The sequence below is a fragment of the Oncorhynchus masou genome, chromosome 18, assembly GCF_036934945.1.
Source record: "Oncorhynchus masou masou isolate Uvic2021 chromosome 18, UVic_Omas_1.1, whole genome shotgun sequence".
Lineage (NCBI taxonomy): Eukaryota > Metazoa > Chordata > Actinopteri > Salmoniformes > Salmonidae > Oncorhynchus > Oncorhynchus masou.
Window position 1 is genome coordinate 42816407 of NC_088229.1, and position 22132 is coordinate 42838538.

At 42.8% G+C, this 22132-nt stretch overlaps 1 protein-coding gene across 3 annotated transcripts in view; it reads right to left on the minus strand.

The window, feature by feature from the left end:
* cdh26.2 (cadherin 26, tandem duplicate 2) overlaps nucleotides 1–16450 on the minus strand; it is a 26348-nt gene extending 9898 nt beyond the window's left edge. Inside the window, exons 1-7 of one of the 3 annotated variants that reach the window (XM_064923394.1) lie at nucleotides 16274–16450; nucleotides 12539–12661; nucleotides 12175–12324; nucleotides 1582–1726; nucleotides 700–875; nucleotides 484–615; nucleotides 157–342 (exon numbers count right to left, since the gene is read on the minus strand). In XM_064923394.1, coding sequence (XP_064779466.1) covers nucleotides 157–342; nucleotides 484–615; nucleotides 700–875; nucleotides 1582–1726; nucleotides 12175–12324; nucleotides 12539–12661; nucleotides 16274–16309 — 948 coding nt within the window. In that variant the 5' untranslated portion in view covers nucleotides 16310–16450. Of the gene's footprint in view, nucleotides 1–156; nucleotides 343–483; nucleotides 616–699; nucleotides 876–1581; nucleotides 1727–4528; nucleotides 4681–12174; nucleotides 12325–12538; nucleotides 12662–14563; nucleotides 15019–16273 lie in introns of those variants that run through there. The other 2 variants (XM_064923395.1, XM_064923396.1) reach the window with 2 other exon arrangements.
* Between the last annotated feature and the right edge of the window lie 5682 nt (nucleotides 16451–22132).

Here is a 22132-nt window from a genome sequence, read left to right on the forward strand (position 1 = left end):
ATTAGTTTGATTGCAACAACAACAACAACAATGACAATAAAAATATGATTAATAGAACCACAACTTTAAAAATGTAAATTACAGAAAATCTGAAAGTCTCACATGACATACATTATCTTATTTAGGAGTCATTAACTTATTTGAAAGGGAACAGACCTTTTCAACAAACAAGACTCCTTCGTTGGTGTCTGGATCAGTGGTGATTCTGAAGATCTGGTCCTTGTCTCCGTGGATAGTGTATTTGGCCTTCCAGGCTTCAGTACCTTTGGTATCTTGGTCTGAAACCTGGAGCCGAAGAATTGGTACATCACCTCTGTCTCTCTCCTTGATGCTTCCTGCACCCTGAAATAATATAATATCCCAGGAGGATGATACATTATAAGAGGGATATAGTTGTGGTTCCGGAGAATCATTAATATATTTGAACAAATACCTCCACCGCATCTTGTGATAAAGTGAAGAGGATAGAATCATTTTGCCCACCGTTTGCCCAGTGAAGACAGGCAGATGGTTGTTTCCATCCTCTATATTGATGATGTTTGTACAGGTGCTGGAGAGCTGAACCGCCTCTCCACGATCTTTAGCCTCCACCAGGATGGTGTATTTCTTTGATTTCTGAAGTGGAAGATTGAAACAATCACACTATAGTTGAAAATGAATGAATGAAAGAATATAGACATAAATAGAGGCACCTCTTACCTCGTGCTCCAGACACCCTTTGAATTTGATGATTCCAGTTGGACCTCTTTGCTCAAGGAAGAACTCCAGGTTGTCTGGGGGCGTAGGGGTGATGGAGACAATCTTCAGGTCAAAGGTGCCATTGTTTGTGCTGCTTTGATCTTTATCTGTTGCAACTACAGCTGTCACGAAATCTCCTGATATGAGAGGAAACAGAGAGTCATGGTTTCAGAGGCTCCAATTCAACCAATCATAGATAAAGGACAACCACATTGCAGGTTCATTCAAAATACTTACTCTGTTGTGTTTCGCAGCAAAATCCGTTTGTCAATGTCTGCAATTTGTGTCGATTTTAAAGTAACTGTCCGTTGAAAATCTCACTTTTAAAAGTGTATATTCTGTTAACTCATACCCAAATTGTGTTGTTGACTCAGCCTATACTCATATGTGTGGCCAAATAATAAATTGGAGAATGAAACACTTAAAAAAACATCTAAAAGCAGACTGCTTCAAAAATGCTTGCTATTTCCTCATAGAGGTTGATGTCATGCTCCAGATGAGGATTAGCTGGCCAATCTGTGGTCTACTCCATTTAATATTTTTAATGACCAGTATACGCCTACACCATTTTGTTGTTGGGGTACGTCCACACCATTCCAACACAGAACAGTTGCGTTTTAACATACTTTAAAAAATGAAAACTATTTCGCTCATATAGTAAATAATAATAGTTCATATTTCAAAGAAGAACTGGAAACACTTAACAGTTACATTAACAATACATCCTAAACATTCTGAGGGAACTCACAGTGTGGTTTTCTTTTATCCGCAATAAATAAAATGAAGGTAAGCGAGAATAAAAGAAAGAAAGAAAGAAAGACACAAACAAATAGAATATTTTACCTTGTGAAGTAGACTCTTTCAGGTTGATGGTGTAAGTGTTCCTCTGGAAAACTGGGGGGTTGTCATTGATGTCTAGAATCTCCACCTCCACTCCCAGCCGGGTGTCCAATGCATTATTGGATGCATCTCGGGCCTCAAATGTCAGCTGTAGTCCCATGTAATAAGGAAGATGTGAATCAATCCCGCCAGTCATTCAACCAACCAACCAATTAATACATCAACCAATCAAGCAAAACTATCGAGCTATCAAGCAATACATTTAATAAGAACTCAACCAAACTAAAATAACACAACACAATACCCATACAGAAAAAAAATACATTTCAATATACACTGCTCAAAAAAATAAAGGGAACAATTAAACAACATAATGTAACTCCAAGTCAATCACACTTCTGTGAAATCAAACTGTCCACTTAGGAAGCAACACTGATTGACAATAAATTTCACATGCTGTTGTGCAAATGGAATAGACAACAGGTGGAAATGATATGCAATTAGCAAGACACTCCCAATAAAGAATGGTTCTGCAGGTGGTGACCACAGACCACTTCTCAGTTCCTATGCTTCCTTGCTGATGTTTTGGTCACTTTTGAATGCTGGCGGTGCTTTCACTCTAGTGGTAGCATGAGATAGAGTCTACAACCCACACAAGTGGCTCAGGCAGTGCAGCTCATCCAGGATGGCACATCAATGCGAGCTGTGGCAAGAAGGTTTGCTGTGTCTGTCAGCGTAGTGTCCAGAGCATGGAGGCGCTACCAGGAGACAGGCCAGTACATCAGGAGACGCGGAGGAGGCCGTAGGAGGGCAACAACCCAGCAGCAGGACCGCTACCTCCACCTTTGTGCAAGGAGGAGCAGGAGGAGCACTGCCAGAGCCCTGCAAAATTACCTCCAGCAGGCCACAAATGTGCATGTGTCTGCTCAAACGGTCAGAAACAGACTCCATGATGGTGGAATGAGGGCCTGACGTCCACAGGTGGGGATTGTGCTTACAGACCAACACCGTGCAGGACGTTTGGCATTAGCCAGAGAACACCAAGATTGGCAAATTCGCCACTGGTGCCCTGTGCTCTTCACAGATGAAAGCAGGTTCACACTGAGCACATGTGACAGTTTTGAAGATGCCGTGGATAATGTTCTGCTGCCTGCAACATCCTCCAGCATGACCGGTTTGGCGGTGGGTCAGTCATGGTGTGGGGTGGCATTTCTTTGTGCTCGCCAGAGGTAGCTTGACTGCCATTAGGTACCGAGATGAGATCCTCAGACCCCTTGTGAGACCATATGCTGGTACGGTTGGCCCTGGGTTCCTCCTAATGCAAGACAATGCTAGACCTCATGTGGCTGGAGTGTGTCAGCAGTTCCTGCAAGAGGAAGGCATTGATGCTATGGACTGGCCCACCCGTTCCCCAGACCTGAATCCAATTGAGCACATCTGGGACATCATATCTAGCTCCATCCACCAACGCCACGTTGCACCACAGACTGTCCAGGAGTTGGTGGATGCTTTAGTCCAGGTCTGGGAGGAGATCCCTCAGGAGACCATCCGCCACCTCATCAGGAGCATGCCCAGGCGTTGTAGGGAGGTCATACAGGCACGTGGAAGCCACACACACTACCTCATTTTGAGCCTCATTTTGACTTGTTTTAAGGACATCAAAGTTGGATCAGCCTGTAGTGTGGTTTTCCACTTGATAAATTAGATTTCCATTGATAACTTTTGTGTGATTTTGTTGTCAGCACATTCAACTATGTAAAGAAAAAAGTATTTAATAAGAATATTTAATTCATTCAGATCTAGGATGTGTTATTTTAGTGTTCCCTTTATTTTTTGAGCAGTGTATTTAATGTCATGTAAAATGTAGTTCCAATACATGTAGATACATTTGGGCCATAAGCAAAAAACAAATGCTCATCCAGCAGCGGCACTCCTATTGGCCGGGGACTTTAATGCAGGCAAATTGAAATCCGTTTTACCTCATTTCTACCATCATGTCACATGTACAACCAGAGGAAAACAAACTCTAGACCACCTTTACTCCACATACAGAGACACATACAAAACACTCCCTCACTCTCCATTTGGCAAATCTGACCATAATTCTATCCTCCTGATTCCTGCAAAAAGCAAAAACTAAAGCAGGAAGTACCAGTGACTCACTCAATGTAGAAGAGGTCAGATGACACGGGTACTACGCTACAGGACTAATTTTGCTAGCACAGACTGGAATATGTCCTGGGATTCATCCAATGGCATTGAGGAGTATACCACCTCAGTCACCGGCTTCATCATTAAGTGCATTGACGACGTCATCCGCACAGTGACCGTACATACATATCCCAACCAGAAGCCATAGATTACAGGCAAAATTCGCACACGAAGCTAAAGGCTAGAGCTGCCGCTTTCAAGGAGCTGGACACTAATCCGGACGCTTATAAGAAATCCCGCTATGCCCTCAGACAAACCATCAAACAGGCAAAGCATCAATACAGGACTAAGATTGAATCCTACTACACTGGAACTGACGCTCGTCGGAGGTGACAGGGCTTGAAAACTAGTACGGACTACAAAGGGAAACCCAGTCACAAGATGACCAGTAACGCGAGCCTACTAGACAAGCTAAATGCCTTTGTTGCTCACTTTGAGGCAAGCAACACTGAAGCACGCATTAGAGTACCAGCTGTTTCGGACGACTGTGCGATCATGCTCTCTGATGTGTGCAAGACCTTTAAACAGTTCAACATTCACAAAGCCGTGCGGCCAGACGGATTTCCAGGACATGTACTCAAAGCATGCGTGATCAACTGGCAAGTGTCTTCACTGACATTTTCAACCTCTCACTGACCAAGTCTGTAATACCTACATGTTTCAAACAGACCACCATAGTCCCTGTGCCCAAGTTAGGGAAGGTAACCTGGCTAAATGATTACCGCCCCATAGCACTCACCTCGGTAGCCATGAAGTGCTTTGAAAGGCTGGTCATGGCTCACATCAACACCATCATGCCGGAAACCCTAGACCCATTCCAATTCGCATACCGCGTCAACAGATCCACAGATGATGCAATCTCAATCACACTCCACACATCCCATTTCCCTACTGGACAAAAGGAACACCTATGTGAGAATGCTTTTCATTGACTACAGCTCAGCATTCAACACCGTAGTATCAACAAAGCTCATCACTAAGCTAAGGAACTAAACACCTTCCTCTGCAACTGCATCCGGGACTTCCTGACAGGCCATCACCAGGTGGTAAGTGTAGGCAGCAACACATCTGCCACACTGATCGTCAACACCTGGGACCCTCAGGGGTGCGTGCTTAGTCCCCTCCTCAACTCCCTGTTCACCCACAGCTGCATGGCCAAGCACGACTTCTACACCATCATTAAGTTTGCTGACGACACAAAAGTGGTAGGCTTTCACCGACAATGATGAGACAGCCTATAAGGAGGAGGTCAGAGACCTGGCAGTGTGGTGCCAGGACAACAACCTCTCCCTCAATGTGAGCAAGACAAAGGAGCTGATCGTGGACTGTAGGAAAAGGAGGGCTGAACAGGCTAACATAAACATCGACGGGGCTGTAGTGGAGCGGGTCAAGAGTTTCAAGTTCCTTGGTGTCCACAAATCACCAACGAACTATCATGGTCCAAAGACAGTTGTGAAGAGGTAACGACAACACATTTTCCCCCTCAGGAGACTGAAAAGATTTGTCATGGGTCCCCAGGCACTACAGAGGGTGTAATGTGTGTGTATGGCCCAGTACATCCCTGGGGCCAAGCTGCCTGCCATTCAGGACCTATATACAAGGTGGTGTCAGAGGAAGGCCCAAAGAATATTATGTTATTTGTCACATGCTTTGTAAACAACAGGTGTATACTAACGGTGAAATGCTTACTTATGTGCCCTTGCCAACAATGCAGAGATATATAATATTGAGAAATAATAGAAAAGTAAAACATGGAATAATAAATGTAATGATAAATACACAATAAGAGACATTTATGCGTGATCCGAAATTGTGGTCGGACGTTCCGTATGGAGGGTGTGGCGCAATTAAGGAGCCTCCGGAGGCATGCATAGGCTAAGTTTAGCTGCGTACTGCATCACCGTGTAGCTCCCACTTTTATTTTTACAATGCTGAAGGCTCCGACTAGTTTCGCATTGACATGATTGGTTGACGGTAGGTGGGGGCAGGAGGTCCTGTGTAACACAAACTCATTTCCTTGACAACATCTTTCACCACAGCGCTGCGCTGCTCTGTGAACTGCAAGAAGTATGAATGCAGACGTTGAATTGGCCATGCAGCACCTTTAACTTGGCTATATACACGGGGTACCAGTGCCGAGTTATTGTGCAGGGGTACGAGGTCATAAACTAGATACATTTGAAGTCGGAAGTTTACATACACTTAGGTTGGAGTCATTAAAACTCGTTTTTCAATCCCTCCACACATTTCTTGTTAACAAACTACAGTTTTGGCAAGTTAGTTAGGGCTTCTACTTTGACACAAGTCATTTTTCCAACAATGGTTTACAGACAGATTATTTCACTTATAATTCACTGTATTGCAATTCCAGTGGGTCAGAAGTTTACATACACTAAGTTGACTCTGCCTTTAAACAGCTTGAACAATTCCAGAAAATTCCAGAAAACGCTTCTGTGGCTAATTGACATCATTTGAGTAAATTGGAGCTGTACCTGTGGAAGTATTTCAAGGCCTACCTTCAAACTCAGTGCCTCTTTGCTTGACATCATGGGAAAATCAAAAGAAATCAGCCAAGACCTCATATAAAAATGGTAGACCGCCACAAGTCTGGTTCATCTTTGGGATGATCTTTGGTGCAAAAAGTGCAAATCAATCCCTGAACAACAGCAAAGGACCTTGTGAAGATCTGGAGGAAACAGGTACAAAAGTATCTATATCCACAGTAAAACGAGTCCTATATCGACATAACCTGAAAGGCCGCTCAGGAAGGAAGATGCCACTGCTCCAAAACCAGTTTGCAACTGCACATGGGGACAAAGATCGTACTGTTTGGAGAAATGTAACAAAAAAGGAAAAAGGAGGATGCTTGCAAGCCAAATAACACCATCCCAACCGTGAAGCACGGGGGTGGCAGCATCATGTTGTGGGAGTGCTTTGCTGAAGGAGGGACTGGTACACTTCACAAAATAGATGGCATCATTGAGGAATGCAAATTGTGTGGATATATTGAAGCAACATCTCAAGCCATCAGTCAGGAAGTTAAAGCTTGGTCGCAAATGGGTCTTCCAAATGGACAATGACCCCAAACATACTTCCAAAGTTGTGGCAAAATGGCTTAAGGACAACAAAGTCAAGGTATTGGAGTGGCCATCACAAATCCCTGACCTCAATCCCATAGAAAATGTGTGGGCAGAACTGAAAAAGCGTGTGCTAGCAAGGAGGCCGACAAACCTGACTCAGTTACACCAGCTCTGTCAGGAGGTATGGGCCAAAATTCACCCAACTTATTGTGGGAAGCTTGTGGAAGGCTACCCAAAATGTTTGTTAAACAATTTTAAGTTAAACAATTTAAAGGCAATGCTACCAAATACAAATTGAGTGTATGTAAACTTCTGACCCCCTGGGAATGTGATGAAAGTAATAGAAGCTGAAATAAATAATTCTCTCTACTATTATTCTGACATTTCACATTCATAAAACAAAGGGGTGATCCTAACTTTTATTAAGATTAAATGTCAGGAATTGTGAGAAACTGAGTTTAAATGTATTTGCCTAAGGTGTATGTAAACTTCCAACTTCAACTGTATGTACATATAACTAGGAATAAAGTGACATATTTTAAACACCAACAGCAGCATATACAGTGGGGCAAAAAAGTATTTAGTCAGCCAGCAATTGTGCAAGTTCTCCCACTTAAAAAGATGAGGCCTGTAATTTTCATCATGGGTACACTTCAACTATGACAGACAAAATGAGAAAAAAAATCCTGAAAATCACATTTATTTGCAAATTATGGTGGAAAATACGTTTTTGGTCACCAACAAACAAGCAAGATTTCTGGCTCTCACAGACCTGTAACTTCTTCTTTAAGAGGCCCCTCTGTCCTCCACTCGTTACCTGTATTAATGGCACCCGTTTGAACTTGTTATCAGTATAAAATACACCTGTCCACAACCTCAAACAGTCACACTCCAAACTCCACTATGGCCAAGACCAAAGAGCTGTCAAAGGACACCAGAAACAAAATTGTAGACCTGCACCAGGCTGGGAAGACTGAATCTGCAATAGGTAAGCAGCTTGCTTTTGAAGAAATCAACTGTGGGAGCAATTATTAGGAAATGGAAGACATGGAAGACATACAAGACCACTGATAATCTCCCTCGATCTGGGGCTCCACGCAAGATCTCACCCCGTGGGGTCAAAATGATCACAAGAACGGTGAGCAAAAATCCCAGAACCACACGGGGGAACCTAGTGAATGACCTGCAGAGAGCTGGGACCAAAGTAACAAATCCTACCATCAGTAACACACTAAATATAACTTTTTGGTAAAAACTCAACTCGTCGTGTTTGGAGGACAAAGAATGCTGAGTTGCATCCAAAGAACACCATACCTACTGTGAAGCATGGGGGTGGAAACATCATTCTTTGGGGCTGTTTTTCTGCAAAGGGACCAGGACGACTGATCCGTGTAAAGGAAAGAATGAATGGGGCCATGTATTGTGAGATTTTGAGTGAAAACCTCCTTCCATCAGCAAGGGCATTGAAAATGAAACGTGGCTGGGTCTTTCAGCATGACAATGATCCCAAACACACCGCCTGGGCAACGAAGGAGTGGCTTCGTAAGAAGCATTTCAAGGTCCTGGAGTGGCCTAGCCAGTCTCCAGATCTCAACCCCATACAAAATCTTTGGAGGGAGTTGAAAGTCCATGTTGCCCAGCAACAGCCCCAAAACATCACTGCTCCAGAGGAGATCTGCATGGAGGAATGGGCCAAAATCCCAGCAACAGTGTGTGAAAACCTTGTGAAGACTTACAGAAAATGTTTGACTTCTGTCATTGCCAACAAAGGGTATATAACAAAGTATTGAGATAAACTTATTGACCAAATACTTATTTTCCACCATAATTTGCAAATAAATTCATTAAAAATCCTACAATGTGATTTTCTGGATTTTTTTTCCAATTTTGTCTGACATAATTGAAGTGTACATTTGATGAAAATTACAGGCCTCTCTCATCTTTTTAAGTGGGAGAACTTGCACAATTGTTGGCTGACTAAATACTTTTTTGCCCCACTGTACAATGAGTCAAAAAAGTGTAAAAAGGGTCAATATAGCTATTTGATTAAACGTTTAACTAACTATTTAGCATCGTTATGGCTTGGAGGTAGAAGCTGTTCAGGGTCCTTTTGGTTTCAGACTTGGTGCATCGATACCACTTGCCATGCGGTAACAAAGAGAACAGTCTGTGACGTGGGTGGCTGGAGTCTTTGACAATTTTTAGGACCTTCCTCTGACACCGCCTGGGTTAGAGGTCCTGGATGGCAGGGAACTTGGCCCCAGTGATCTACTGGGACGTAAACACTACCCTATGTAGTCCCTTGTTGTCGGATGCCAAGCAGTTTATTGTGTCATCGGCAAACTATTGGGGTCTTGCATGGCCACGCAGTCGTGGGAGTACAGGAGGGGACTAAGCGCGAACCCATGAGGGGCCCCTGTGTTGATGTTCAGCATGGGGGATGGGTTGTTACTTAGCCTCGCCACCTGGGGGTGGCCCGTCAGGAAGTCCAGGATCCAGTTGTAGAGGGAGGTGTTTAGTCCAGGGGTCCTGAGCTTAGTGATAAGCTTGGATGGCACTATGATTTTGAAAGCTGAGATGTAGTCAATGAATATCAATCTCACATAGGTAGACGTTCCTCTAGGTGGAAAAGAACAACCACGTGTTATAATTAGACAGTGAAAAAGACACCAATTTCTTTAAGAATTTATTTAAACAGTTAAAGCAAATTTACCAACATTTCTGAAAATAGATATATAGTGTTTTGCAATGGTGTAAATTACTTGAGTAAAACTATTTTAAAGTACCACTTAAGTAGTTTTCTGGGGTATCTGTACTTTACTTTACTATGAGATATATAGAGTATATTTTTGTTTTACTTCACTACATTCCTAAAGAAAATTAATGTACTTTTTCCCTGACAGCCAAAAGTACTCATCACATTTTGACATGAAAATGGTCCCATTCACACACTTATCAAGAGAACATCCCTGGTCATCCCTACTGCGTCTGATCTGGCAGACTCATTAAACATAAATGCTTCGTTTGTAAATGTCTGAGTGTGGGAGTGTGCCCCTGGTTATCCGAAAAGAAAAAAAGAAAAGAAAATTGTTGCTTAATATAAGGAATTTGAAATGATTTACACTTTTGCTTTTGATACTTAAGTACATTTAGGCAATTCCATTTACTTTTGATACTTAAGTATATTTAAAACCACGTAGTATTTTACTGGGTGTCTTTCACTTTCACTTGAGTCATTTTCTATTAATTAAGGTATCTGTACTTTTACTCTATTATGACAATTGAATACCTTTTCCACAGCTGGTGTTTTGGAATTCAACTCTTCAAGTGTCTCTCTTCAGTTGAATGAAGTAATGAGAGATTGGGCACTGTTTTTCTATATTTTTATTTACATTTTTATCGATTGAAACAAAAACTGTACACCGTACAACATTCCACAATATGTCAAAGTAAAGGTCTTGTGCTTCAAATTAATATTTGTTATACAGTGGATGGTTAGCGGTGTTATGGTGTGGTGTGTTCGTAACCAAGTGTAAAAAAAACACTTGAATGGCTCTCCAACTGGTATTTACTTGTTAGCTCGTCCATGAATCACCTTGTGATGGGGAATGGAAGCTTGTTGTATGCAACAAGGAGGGGCAATTTAATGCAAAATTCCTTTGTTAAAACATTTCTAGCCTGTCTATCTATGGGTTACAGGTTTGACGTGTTACGTTCGACCCGCTCAGTTTTTCACGACAAAGCAACAGAAAATGGCCAAACAGAGTAGAACCAGCTCCCCTGCTTTTACGAGGATCAGTGCAGTGGAGGTGTTCAACACCTGGGGGAGGCCCGTCAGGCAGTCCAGGACCCAGTTGCACAGGGAGGGGTTCAGACCTAGGGCCGCGAGCTTAATGATGAGCTTGGAGGGTATTGTGGTGTTGAAGGCTGAGCTATAGTCAATGGACAGCATTCTTACATAGGTATTTCTCAGATGGTATAGGGCAGTGTGCAATGCGATAGGGATTGCATCTATTGGGGCCGTATGCAAATTAAAGTGGGTCTAGGTTGTCAGGGAAGGTAGAGGTGATATGATCCTTAACTAGCCTCTCAAAGCACTTTGTAATGACAGAAGTGAGTGCTGTGGGGCATAGTCATTTAGTTCAGTGACCTTTGCTTTCTTAGGTACAGGAACAATGGTGGACATCTTGAAGCAAGTGGGGACAGCAGACTCTGAGGACTAGGCTAGGAATGCTGTCTGGGCCGGCAGCCTTGCGAGGGTTAAAACACCACGAGTAGTTAATCATTAAACATACACCACTGTCTTTTTACTTCCAGGACAGTTCTTTAGTCCTGTCTGCGCGATGTACTGAGAAGCTAGCTGGCTGTATGGACGGGATAGTATATCCTGAGAGAGCCATGATTCTATGAGTATGTTACAGTCCCTATTCTCTCTGTGCAAACTGGAAACCACATGTACTGAGGCCGCATTTTTTGTAGCTGGGGATTTAACAATGCAAATTTGAGGGAAACTCTACCGAAGTTCTCTCAACACATTGACACATTTGACTCTTGCCGCAAAAACACTAAAGCACTGTTACTTCCCCTTCTGAGATGGCTACAAGGCCCTCCCCTGCCCTCCCTTCAGCAAATCAGATCACGACTACATTTTTTCTCCTCCCTTCCTATAGACAGAACCTCAACCAGGAAGTACCGGTGCTAAGGTCGATTCAACGTTGGGCTGACCTATCAGAATCCATGCTTCAAGATTGTTTTGATCGCGCAGACTGGGCAATGTGGCGGCAGGTAGCCTAGTGGTTAGAGCGTTGGACTAGTAATCAAAAGGTTTCAAGATCGAATTCCCGAGCTGACAAGGTAAAAATCTGTCGTTCTGCCCCTGAACAAGGCAGTTAACCCACTCTTCTTAGGCCGTCATTGAAAATAAGAATTTGTTCTTAATTAACTGACCTACCTAGTTAAATAAAGGTCAAATAAAAAATGATGGATAGCCTCTGACAAAAAACAATGTATACATGTACACAAGGTGCAAATGTGTAATATCGTGCTGTTTAATCAGCTTCTTGATGTGCACAAAATTTGAGAGAAATAAGCTTTTTGTGCATATGAAACATTTCTGGGATTTTCTATTGCAGCTCATGAAACATGGGATTAACACCTTACATGTTGTGTTTATATTCTGTTCAGTATAATTACAATTTATAGAATTAGAATTGTGTCAAATAAATTATTTGGCCAATTCTAAATGTCATTAAAAATATATTTTAATTGTCTTTTTTTTAATGGTTAATGAGTTCCATTCTCCCACCTTAAGTTTCTGGTAAAGCTCGTAGTCTAGTTCTCCATGAACTACGATATCTCCGGTGTCTGTATTGATGGACAGTTTTCCTCTGGGGTCCTGATCAACCCCTTGACCATGTAGATGGAAACCCACACGGAACGCCTTCTCAATCTGAACCTGAAACAAAACATCCGTTCAGTGCATGAATTTGTGTGTGTTTGCGTATGCGTGCATGTGCATGTGCACGCATGGGTTTTGCATGTGCACCCGTGTCCGTCCGTCTGCCTACTTGTTCGACCATGTGAGTGTGTGTTTGTATCAATGCACATGTGATTACATAGAAAAAGGAGGCATTTCCCTCTCGACAAAAGAGTGTGTGATCTTTACTTACGTTCCCCAGTACATAAGGATAAGGTCCGGGCCTCGCCTCTTCTATCTTAAAAGAGTCTACAATCCAGATTCTCTTCTGCCGATGCAGTAACTCTTCAGAGGACACACTGACAATCCCCAAACACTACAGAGCAAACCAGACAAGAACAGATGCATTGGTTAAAAAAGGTATTTCCCTGAAAGGTGAGCCTGTCTCTATTGTGAGTAGGGGCTCAATAAGGTATGGTTAAAGTGTACATAAGAATGAATGGGACTGAAAGCCATGGGAACATAAAGACATTTAGCTGAGCTCATCTCACCACCATCTCATTCTCTATATATACATTTATATAAACTACTGTTCAAAAGTTTAGCGTCACTTAGAAATGTCCTTGTTTTTGAACGAAGAGTACATATGTTTGTCCATTAAAATAACATCAAATTGATCAGAAACAGACATTGATCAGACATTGATCAGACATTGTTAATGTTGTAAATGATTGTTGTAGCTTGAAACGGCTGATTGTTAATGGAATATCTACGTAGGCGTACAGAGGCCCATTATCTGTAACCATCACTCCTGTGTTCCAATGGCACGTTGTGTTAGTTTAGAATTTTAAGAGGCTAATTGATCATTAGAAAACCCTTTTGTAATTATGTCAGCACAGATGAAAACTGTTGTGCTGGTTACAGAAGCAATAAAACTGGTCTTTAGATTTGTGGGTTTTGTGGGTTCGATTACAGGCTCAAAATGGCCAGTAACAAATAACTTTATTTTGAAACTCGTCAGTCTAACGCCGTGTACCACTCCCTTCACAGAACAGGCGTCTGTTTCTCAAATTAGACACTCGAATGTACTTGTCCTCTTGCTCAGTTGTGCATTAAGGCCTCCCACTCCTCTTCTATTCTGGTTAGGGCCAGTTTGTTCTGTGAAGTTAACGTTGTACGGGATTTTCAGTTTCTTGGTAATTTCTTGCATGGAATAGCCTTCATTTCTCAGAACAAGAATAGACTGACGAGTCTCAGAAGAAAGTTTTTTGCTTCTGGCCATTTTAATCCAATAATCAAACCCACAAATGCTGATGCTTCAGATACTCAACTAGTCTAAAGAAGGCCAGTTTTATTGCTTCTTTAATAGGAACAACAGTTTTCAGCTGTGCTAACATATTTGAAAAAGGGTTTTCTAATGATCAATTAGCCTTTTAAAATGCTTGGATTAGCTAACACAATGTGCCATTGGAACACAGGAGTGATGGTTGCTGATAACGGTCCTCTGTACACCTACGTAGATATTCCATAAACAATCTGCCGTTTCCAGCTACAAAAGTCATCTACAACATTAACAATGTCTACACTGTACTTCTGATCAATTTGATGTTATTTTATGTCTTTCAAAAACAAGGACATTCCTAAGTGACCCCAAACTTTTGAACGGTGGTGTATATATACTGTATATATATATATATATATATATTTAAAACATTAATTTAACCAGGAAAAGCCCATTGAGACCCAGAGTCTCTCTTTCAAGGGAGACCTGGCCAGGTAGGGAGCAACAATCAATATATTCCAGAATTAAAACATACAACAATAGAATACACTATGCTTTCTTAAAGCTTCTTTAAACATGGTTGTTTAAGGGCTTGTAAGTAAGCATTTCACTGTAAAGTCTACAGCTGTTGCATTCGGCGCACGTGTCAAATACAATTTGATTTGATTTGATCTGGCCTAAAAAAATTACACCCCTCTGTAACCGTCTCCCATCAACATTTTAAATTCATTCAGTGGCACTAACATATCTAGATGAAGCATGGGTTGTAGACTATTCCATGCCTCTGGTGCACAAGACGAGAAGGCAGTCTTGCCTAATACTGTAAATGTCTTGGGAACTTTAAGTAGCAACCACCTAGCAGACCGGGTATCGTAACTAAGGGTGGTGAAGGAGACCCGACTACAGAGGTAAAGAGGAAGTTTACCAGAAAGGCCTTTGTAGATGAACATGTACAAATGAATCTTTCTGCGCCTTATAAAGTGAGGTCCAACCCACCATTTGGTACAAGGTGCAATGGTGGGTGAGTTATTTGGCATTTGTAATAAAGCAAAAGGATGCATGATAAATAGAGTCCAGTCCTTGGGAACAATTTCCAAACACCTGAAGGTACCACGTTCATCTGTACAAACAATAGTACACAAGTGTAAGCACCACGGGACCGCGCAGCCGTCATACCGCTCAGGAAGGAGAAGCGTTCTGTCTCTTAGAGATTAACATAATATGGTGCAAAAAGTGAAAATCAATCCCAGAACAACAGCAAAGGACCTTGTGAAGATGCTGGAGGAAACAGGTACAAAAGTATCTATATCCACAGCAAAACGAGTCCCATATCGACATAACCTGAAAGGCCGCTCAGCAAGGAAGAAGCCTCTGCTCCAAAACCTTCATAAAAAGCCAGACTACGGTTTGCAACTGCACATGGGGTCAAAGATCGTACTTTTTGGAGAAATGTCCTCTGGGCTGATGAATCAAAAATAAAACTGTTAGGCCATAATGACCATCATTATATTCGGAGGAAAAAGGGGGAGGCTTGCAAGCAGAAGAACTTCATCCCATCCGTGAAGCAAGGGGTTTGGCAGCATCATGTTGTGGGATGGCTTTGCTGCAGGAGGGACTGGTGCACTTCACAAAATAGATGGCGTCATGAGGAATGCAAATTGTGTGGATATATTGAAGCAACATCTCAAGACATCAGTCAGGAAGTTAAAGCTTGGTCGCAAATGGGTCTTCCAAATGGACAATGACACCAAACATACTTCCAAAGTTGTGGCAAAATGGCTTAAGGACAACAAAGTCAAGGTGTGGCCGTCACAAATCCCTGACCTCAATCCCATAGAAAATGTGTGGGCAGAACTGAAAAGGCGTGTGCTAGCAAGGAGGCCTACAAACCTGACTCAGTTACACCAGCTCTGTCAGGAGGTATGGGCCAAAATTCACCCAACTTATTGTGGGAAGCTTGTGGAAGGCTACCCGAAATGTTTGATCCAAGTTAAACAATTTAAAGGCAATGCTACCAAATACTAATTGAGTGTATATAAACTTCTGACCCCCTTGGAATGTGATGAAAGAAATAAAAGCTGAAATAAACTATTCTCTCTACTATTATTCTGACATTTCCTAGTCTTAAAATAAAGTGGTGATCCTAACTGACCTAACCTCCTAACCTAACCTGTCAGGAATTGTGAAATACTGAGTTTAAATATATTTGGCTAAGGTGTATGTAAACTTCTGACTTAACCTGTAGGTATTTATAGTATTACACTTTTTCAATGGATAAGCCACCAGATGTGGTAAAGGTTATGAATTTAGTTTTTTTGAACATTCAAGACCAGTTTGAGACCATAAACGGAGGCTTGTGGTGACTGAAAAGCAGTCTGGAGCTCTTCAACAGCCTGAACCAGAGAAGGAGCACATGAATGTAAGACTGTATATTGGTTACTAAACACTGCTAAAAGAAAAAATCACACTTCCAGATTTCGCCCACCTTCCAGACCCAAAGATCTAAGGCACTATATCTTCAACACAAAATACTTAAACTCTGGTTACTTAATCAGTATGATACATTTGATTTAAATATGCTTTTCCAATCCTAGTCTGAATGAACACAGAAAGTCCCATCCCAAACTATATCCAAGTAAATGGTTGAGCATGATAAACCACTGTGACCCTCTCCAATGACCCTCTATTTCAAACATCAAACCTTACCAGTGTCATGAGCAGACAGGTACTTCTAGTCCCCATACTGTATCCAGATGTGTGAGCTGATATGGTACTCCAATGCCACAGAGTGTTGGCTTGTCCCTAAATACAGTACAGACACAGTCCACCTGAGGTGAAAACACAGCTGAAGAAACTTGTGCTGGCTTCGGCTACAGTAATTATGGGCGGGAGGGCAAGCGTAGGCTGAAATGGGTGATGTCATACACAGCTGAGCAATTCAAAGAACCTGCAGTAGGTGGGTGCAAGCTGAAACATGGTTTTAGTCAGAAAGATGTGTGTTATAAGAATTTTGGTGGGTGCATATAGTTGTCCTATTTCACAAATGTTCATGTGTGCTATACAGTACGCATGTGTGAAATGAAAATATGTTTTTTTGGCATATCCCAACTGAGACACCCTCAGAGAGTAGGGTCATAGCCAGCCATTATCAACATCAACCCTGCAGCACTTAGGGCTAAGTGCCTTGGTCAAGGGAACATCAACAGTGTATTTATCTTGTCGGCTCAGGGATTTGTACTAGTGACTTTTCGGATACTGGCCCCGACGCTCTAACAGCTAGACTACCTGCCGTGTGTCTGTATTTGTATCTGTATTTGCATTTATTATGGTTCCCCCATTAGATGCTGCCAAGACAGCAGTTACTCTTCCTGGGGTCTAGCAAAATGAAGGCAGTTATACAACTTAAAACCATTACAATACATTCACAACAGATTTCACAACACATGAAGTGTGTGCCCTCAGGACACTACTCTACTAACACAGACAGCACTAGTCAAAAGTTTGGACACACCTACTCATTCCAGAGTTTTTCTTTATTTGACTATTTTCTACATAATAGTGAAGAAATCAAAATGATGAAATAACACATATGGAATCATGTCGTTAACCACAAAACAAATCAACATTTATTTTACATTTGAGATTCTTCAATGTAGCCACCCTTTGCCTTGATGAGAGCTGGCTACATAAAAGAATCTCAAATATAAAATAAATGTTGATTTGTTTTCTGGCTAACTACATGATTAACTGCAACATTTGAGATTTTTGTTTCAAACCGCCCTGTCTTTGTAAGACGCAGAGTAGGTGAACGGATGATCTCTGCATGTGTGGTTCCCACCGTGAAGCATGGAGTGATGGTGTAGGGATGCTTTGCTGGTGACACTGTCTGTGATTTATTTAGAATTCAAGGCATACTTAACCAGCATGGCTGCCACAGCATTCTGCAGCGATACGCCACCCATCTGGTTTGCATTTAGTGGGACTATCGTTTGTTTATCTACAGGACAATGATCCAACACACCTCCAGGCTGTGTAATGGCTATTTGACCAATAAGGAGAGTGATGGAGTGCTACATCAGATGACCTGGTCTCCACAATCACCCAACCTCAACCCAATTGAGATGGTTTGGGATGAGTTGAACCACAAAGTGAAGGAAAAGCAGCCAACAAGTACTCAACATATGTGGGAACTCCTTCAAGACTGTTAGAAAAGGTGAAGCTGGTTGAGAGAATGTAAAGAAAGTGTGTGTGTGTGTGTGTGTGTGTGTGTGTGTGTGTGTGTGTGTGTGTGTGTGTGTGTGTGTGTGTGTGTGTGTGTGTGTGTGTGTGTGTGTGTGTGTGTGTGTGTGTGTGTGTGCTTGCGTACATTTTACTATACTTGTGAGTACCAGAAGTCCTCACAAACCAACTAAAATTCAGAGAAGTGAGGACATTTTGTCGGTACTCACTTGTTAAAAGGATGTTTTAGATTTAGGGGTTAGGTTTAGGGTTAGAATTAAGATTAGGCTTCAGGTTAGGGGTTAAAGGTTAGGGTTAGGTTAAGGTTTAGGTTTAGGGGTTAAGAAGAATATGATTTTGAATGGAAAAAATTGTTGGTCCCCAAAAGGTCCTCAGAAGTGTTGTAAGACAGCTGCGTATGTGTGCTAGTTTACACTAAAAGCTTTTGGATGTCTGATACAATCACTTACTTTTGCTTTCTCTCTCTCTCTTGCTTTCTCTTACAACTGCATGTACGTCTGCACGGGCACACACACACACACACACACACACACACACACACACACACACACACACACACACACACACACACACACACACACACACACACACACACACACACACACACACATTCTGACCTTTATTTCCTTTGTTTTGTCATTATTTAGTATGGTCAGGGTGTGAGTTGGGGTGGGCAGTCTATGTTTGTTTTTCTATGATTTGGGTATTTCTATGTTTCGGCCTAGTATGGTTCTCAATCAGAGGCAGGTGTCATTAGTTGTCTCTGATTGAGAATCATACTTAGGTAGCCTGGGTTTCACTGTGTGTTTATGGGTGATTGTTCCTGTCTCTGTGTTTGTTTTCACCAGATAGGCTGTTTAGGTTTTCTCACGTTTATTGTTTTTTTGTTAGTTTATTCATGTATAGTGTTTTATTAAAAAACATGAATAACCACCACGCTGCATTTTGGTCCGCCTCTCCTTCAAGTAAAGAAAACCGTTACAGAATAACCCACCACAACAGGACCAAGCGGCGTGGTAACGGGCAGCAGCAGGAGCAGCGCGATAAAAACTTCTGGACTTGGGAAGAAATCCTCGACGGGAGAGGACCCTGGGCAAAACCAGGGGAGTGTCGCCGTCCCAAGGTGCAGCAGGAGAAGCGGCAGCAGGAGCAGCTCGAGGAGGAATGGACATGGGAGGATGAGTTATATGGTAAAGGACCCTGGGCACAGCCTGGAGAATATCACCGCCCCAAAGAAGAGCTGGAGGCGATGAAGGCGGAGAGGCGCTGGTAGGAGGAGGCAGCACGGCGGCGTGGATGGAAGCCCGAGAGTCAGCCCCCAAAAATTCTTGGGGGGAGGCACACAGGAAGTACGGGCTATTCCACCTCGCCGCACTGGTAGGGCGACCGGGAGCATTCAACCGGGTAAGGTTGGTCAGGCTCGGTCCTCAAGAGCTCCAGTGGGCCTGCACGGTCCGGTCTATCCGGTACCACCTCCACACACCAGCCCTCCGGTGGCAGCTCCCCGCACCAGGCTTCCTGTGCGTGTCCTCGGCCCAGTACCACCAGTGCCAGCAGGCCTACAGTGCGCCTCGCCTGTCCAGCGCTGTCGGAGCCTTCCTCCTCTCCAGCGCTGTCGGAGCCTTCCTCCTCTCCAGCGCTGTCGGAGCCTTCCTCCTCTCCAGCGCTGCCGGAGCCTTCCTTCTCTCCAGCGCTGCCGGAGTCTCCCGCCTGTTCGGCGCTGCCAGAGCTCCCGCCCCTCAGTCCAGAGGCGCTAGAGCCCCTCATTCCAGAGGTGCCAGAGCTACTCAGTCCATCGCTGCCAGAGCCTTTCTCTCCAGCACAATGCATGGTGTAATGACTGTCTGATGCTTTTTACTGCAAGGGCCACACACATTAAAAGGATATTGCTTGACTTGAGAAAGATTCCACGTGTCTGCCAGGATGTTTGTTGTGACTGTGTGGTGATAGAAAATACAATCGTACAATACTGTAGCACATACACTGAAAAAAAAACACAAACGCAACATATGAAGTATTGGTTGCATGTTCATGAGCTGAAATAAAAGATCCCAGAAATTTGCCATACGCACGAAAAACTTATTTCTCTAAAGATGTTTGCACAAATTTGTTTACATCCCTGTTAGTGAGCATTTCTCCTTTGCAAAGATAATCCATCCACCTGACAGGTGTGGCATATCAAGAAGCTAATTAAACAGCATGATCATTACACAGGTGCACCTTGTGCTGGGGACATTAAAATGCCACTCAACACAACACAATGCCACAACACAATGCCACACATGTCTCATGTTTTGAGGGAGTATGCAATTTGCATGTTGACTGCAGGAATGTCCAACAGAGCTGTTGCCAGAGAATTTAATGTTCTCTACCAATGCCATTTTAGAGAATTTGGCAGTATATCCAAACGGCCGCATAACCACAGACCACGTCTAACCACGCCAGCCCAGGACCTCTGCATCCGGCTTCTTCACCTACGGGATTGTCTAAGACCTGCCACCCGGACAGCTGATGTAACTGTGGGTTTGCACAACTGAAGAATTTCTGAAGAAAATGTCAGAAACCGTCTCAGAGAAACTCATCTGTGTGCTCATTGTCCTCACCAGGGTCTTGACCTGACTGCAGTTCAGCGTCGTAACCAACTTCAGTGGGCAAAGACTGACCTTCGATGGCCACTGGCACGCTGGAGAAGTGTGAATCCCGGTTTCAACTGTACCCGGGCAGATGGCAGACAGTGTGTGCAGTTTGTTGATGTGATCAGCGTGTCCCATGGTGGCGGTAGGGTTATGGTATGGGCAGGTATAAGCTATGGACTACGAACACAATTGCATTTTATCGATGGCAATATGAACAGAGAAATACCATGACGAGATCCTGAGGCCCATTGTCGTACCATTCATCCGTCATTCACACCTCATGTTTCAGCATGATAATGTACTGCCCCATGTCGCAAGGATCTGTACACAGTAATTCCTAGGAGTTGGCCTGCATACTCACTAGACATGTCCCACATTGAGCATGTTTGCACAGCCATTGAAGAGGAGTGGAACTAAATTCCCAGGCTACAATCAACAGCCTGATCAACACTGTGCAAAGGAAATGTGTCAGGTTGCCTGATGGAAATGGTGGTCAGATGTATCAGATGCTGAATGGTTTTCTGATCCAGGCCCCTACCAACAGATGCACATGTGAAATCCATAAATGATGGCCTTATGAATTGATTAAAATTGACTGATTTCTTCATGTGAACTGTAACTCAGTGAAATCTTTGAGATTGTTGCATGTTGCGTATTTTTTTGTTGCATGTTGTTTTGTTCAGTGGTTTATGAGTGCATTCTAAGAAGATACATTTGACAAGAAATTGAATACCTGGATCTTTCTCATTTATGTGTCAATATCAGTCTAATGTTTTCTGTGCTGCAATTCAGTCGATATTGGGTAAATGATAACAATTCTAAAAGTTTGGAGTATCTTTGATGACTGTTGCAAATGTATTCTGATGAAAGCCATGTGAGCCAATACAGAGCATATATATGTCTGATACTGTGCCAGGAGTAATTTCAACACCTTTCTCCACCTATACCCATTCCCATCACACAGGAAGCATCAATCTGTTGAACAAATACTAAGACAGAAAGCCACTGTAAGTCAGTATCAGATCAGACGTGTTATGACAAAGGAACTTCCTCGAACCCAGAGGGGTTGTAACATTTGACATTATTTTGATTTCAGCCATTGTGCTATGATTATGTGTGGGTTGGATAGGGAGGGTGAGAACATGACGGTATAATATTTGATTGAGAAGACAAGACAGGTGCTGTCCATTTATAACGGCATAGAGTAACACATATTTTACACAACGATACACTTTTTTTATACACACATGCTCTGTCCTGAAGATGCATCATCGAGGCAGGCCAAAAACCGCATGGTGACAAACAGTGTTGACTTGGCTCGAAGAGGTCTCTCAGGGCACAAGCTGTGGCCAAAGACAGACTCCAGAGTGTCTGAAGATTGTTGCGACCTTATGTTGCACCTGGAAGACAACTAACTAAGTAAGCAATACACTTTTTTTTTTGGACAATCGTCAAAATGTGATTCAGATCGTAGAATGGTTATGACTACAACGCTACACATGCATCATAAAGGCTCCCTTTTCATTGCAGTGATTGGGACAACATTTTAACATGCGGTCCTGTTGTTCGGTTGATCAAATCACATTGCTCCATCCAACATCCACACTCTCTTTTTTTTGTGTCAAACCAGTATAACATCGTCTGTCGACATACGCTTAACGAGAAGGCCAGAGCAGGCTGTGAGCGTGTG